Below are 2,854 nucleotides of genomic sequence, written 5' to 3' on the forward strand. Positions count from 1 at the left end.
TTCCTTTTTTGCTATTCCGAGATGGATGTTGTGCAAGCTGCTGGGTGAGTATGAAGGAATTCACCCTACATCTTATAAGGGGGAAGTTTGGTTTCAACACTTCATGTTAGCATAATTTCCTCTCTGCTGTGGTTTTTAAGACCTTTAATGAGATCATAGTTTTCACTTCCTCCATCTGTGTTAGTTTGTGTGAAAACCTCATTTCAAGCTCATTTCGCTCCTTGAAGTTATAATAGTGTTGCTGTTCGCTCCCATACTGTTGCCAGCACCTTTGAATCTATCCTGATATTTCACTCGCTGCTCATTGGTGGAGAGACACCAGATCATTACAGTGGAAAGGGAAGGAGGAGGGTTAAACCTGACGCCAAACAGCAGAATGAAGCAAACTTGTCTGCAGCAGCTTTTCTGTAAGTAAAATTTGTAAATTATCAACTTGATTAGTGAACGTAAGCAGTTAGTGCTTTTTCTTTGCTTTCAAGCAGGTGTAAACCACCTTGTACCCAGCAGAGGTGTTTATAGACAATTTTGGTCACATAAACACACTCAATTCTGTTTCTAGTTTTCTCATTTAAAATCTAAAGAGATTCTCATGTTTGAATTATGTGTGAATGTTTTCTCTGGTTGTGAAAGACCAAAGTTTTTTTTTTTTATTTCCCCTCAGGGCTGACCTCAGTACTGTGCTGCAGACTGACTCATGGTGCGTACATCTCGTAAGCCAAATGTGTCTTCATTTCAATGATCAACTTACCAAAAAATACCCTGTTTCAATTTGGAGTGAACAACCTAAAGCATGTCAGCGTTTATTCTACACTAAACTAAACTGCAGCATCATGAATATTTCCTTCCAGCTCGTCTGACTGTGAGTCCCAGCAGCTCTCAGTGTTTTGAAGGAGACTTTTTCTCTCTGAGATGTGAGGAGGACGACAGCTCTGCTGGATGGACTCTGAGGAGAAACACAAGCAAAGAAACCAGGACTGAGTGCAACGAATGGGGAAGATGGTCTGGTTCATCCTGTAGCTTCAGCTACATCTTAACACAGGACAGTGGAGTTTACTGGTGTGAGTCCAGAGAGGGTGCCATCAGTAACATGGTTAACCTGACAGTCACTGGTAAGCTGAGTGTGTGGAGTTAGTGTTGATGAAGCTGTGTGTAAATGGATGAAATGCTGTAGTTTGTCTCTGTGTTGAGGTGGATCAGTGATCCTGCAGAGTCCTGTCCTCCCTGTGATGGAGGGAGATGACGTCACTCTGCTCTGTAAAACAAAGACCACTCCCTCCAACCTCCCAGCTGCTTTCTATAAAGATGGCTCCCTCATCAGGAAGCAGCCTACAGGTCACATGACCATCCAGCATGTTTCCAGGTCTGATGAAGGCCTCTACAAGTGTGACATCAGCGGTCATGGAGAGTCTCCATCCAGCTGGATCACTGTCACAGGTGAGCAGCTTCACTCTGATTTCACCTCTTATTTCATCCACATATTCACCTGAACAGGTGGGATTCTCTCTGCAGGAAAACATACAACCACACCTCCACCCTTAACTCCCACCCCTGCTGCTTCACACCCTTCTTTTGCTGCATCGCCTGACTCCTCTACCCTGCAACTAGTGATCAGACTGGCCCTCCATCTGCTGGTGTTCTTTCCATATTTCATCTCCACCCTCCTCCTGGTGTCTTTATATCGATGCAGAGCCACAGGTAACAGTCTCAGCCTCAGCCCAACCTGCTGAGCAGGGACTGGATGATAAGTAAGATGACATTATGGTTACTGAATAAACTAGTGACTCTTTCATCCTTGTGTTTTAACCTATTTACTGTTCTACAGTCTGTCTGTATCCACCTAGTTTCATTTGAACATCCACTCTCAACAAATTCACAATAAAACAATAATCAGAGTACAGCTGATATGTTAAGCAGCAGAGAAGGTTCCTTTTTGGCAACACCAAACGGTTTTTAGCTTTCAGTGGAGGCTACTGATACTTTTGGTTTGACTGTTGGTTTCTTTCACTAGTTTTGCATTTGATTAGGCTCATTGTCACTACTGGTGATATGAGTTGATACTTGGACCCTCCAGAGGTTGCACAGGTAGTCCTACTCCTCCAGGATGCCACATCGATGTATGCCATTGAAGATTTATTTTCTTATAGCTCTTTTTTGTAACTTGAAAATAGGAAGAGTATTTGTTTTATGTGCATTACCTCATATCTCTAGTCAAGAAGTCATATATGGAAGCAACAGAGAACAATAAAGTGTGTATAATGATTTCTTGTTCAGGACATGCTTTGTTTTGTAGAGAATAGCAGTGTTTTTTGACATTTTTGTTTTCACATGGTTTATATGAGACTTCCAGCTCAGCTTATCATCAATTATCACTTATTTTAAGGATTTACTAGTGAGAACATGCAACAGGTTTTCAGGCCTGGACAAGTTTGAAACTTTGGTTCCTCAACAATGGAAAATGGCTGAAAATAAAAAAAGGTAACACTCTAGTCAGCTCATAGTTTTATCAATTCTGCACTTGCAGCCTCCAATATCATTGAAATGCAGCCTGATGCATCTCATTTTGCGTTTTCTTCACTTTTTCCTGACATACACATTCTGTGTATCTGGCTTGTAACACCACACTTGCTGTCTTCCATCTGCCTCCTTCCTTCTTTCACATAATGGTATGATCCCAGTTTGTCTTTGCATGTGATTGGCTGCATTGTGTGAATGAATAAAGTCCCACCCCTGCCTGCATGGATTCAGCTCCACATACAGCAGTTAGGCTGTTAATTGCATGCACATGTACACACACTCACATATATATGTATATATATATATATATATATATATATATATGTATGTATGTATGTAT

At 41.5% G+C, this 2,854-nt stretch overlaps 1 protein-coding gene across 1 annotated transcript; it reads left to right on the forward strand.

The window, feature by feature from the left end:
* The first annotated feature begins 273 nt into the window (after positions 1-273).
* On the forward strand, positions 274-2,267 carry LOC148103616 (sialoadhesin-like). Its single transcript, XM_087832580.1, has 5 exons — positions 274-407; positions 662-697; positions 849-1,109; positions 1,189-1,434; positions 1,510-2,267. The coding sequence occupies exons 1-5, from the start codon at positions 377-379 to the stop codon at positions 1,725-1,727; spliced, it is 792 nt and encodes a 263-aa protein (XP_087688706.1). The 5' UTR covers positions 274-376; the 3' UTR covers positions 1,728-2,267.
* Positions 2,268-2,854: the final 587 nt, after the last annotated feature.

This window comes from Neolamprologus brichardi, chromosome 3, assembly GCF_056152115.1.
Source record: "Neolamprologus brichardi isolate AB-2024 chromosome 3, ASM5615211v1, whole genome shotgun sequence".
NCBI classification, from domain to species: domain Eukaryota; kingdom Metazoa; phylum Chordata; class Actinopteri; order Cichliformes; family Cichlidae; genus Neolamprologus; species Neolamprologus brichardi.

Bases quoted from the DNA above. Each gene is read 5' to 3' on its own strand.
- LOC148103616 (XM_087832580.1), top strand. From the start codon at position 377: ATGAAGCAAACTTGTCTGCAGCAGCTTTTCT. The intron at 408-661 runs GTAAGTAAAATT...ATTTCCCCTCAG, and splicing joins TTGTCTGCAGCAGCTTTTCT to GGCTGACCTCAGTACTGTGC. The intron at 1,110-1,188 runs GTAAGCTGAGTG...CTCTGTGTTGAG, and splicing joins GGTTAACCTGACAGTCACTG to GTGGATCAGTGATCCTGCAG.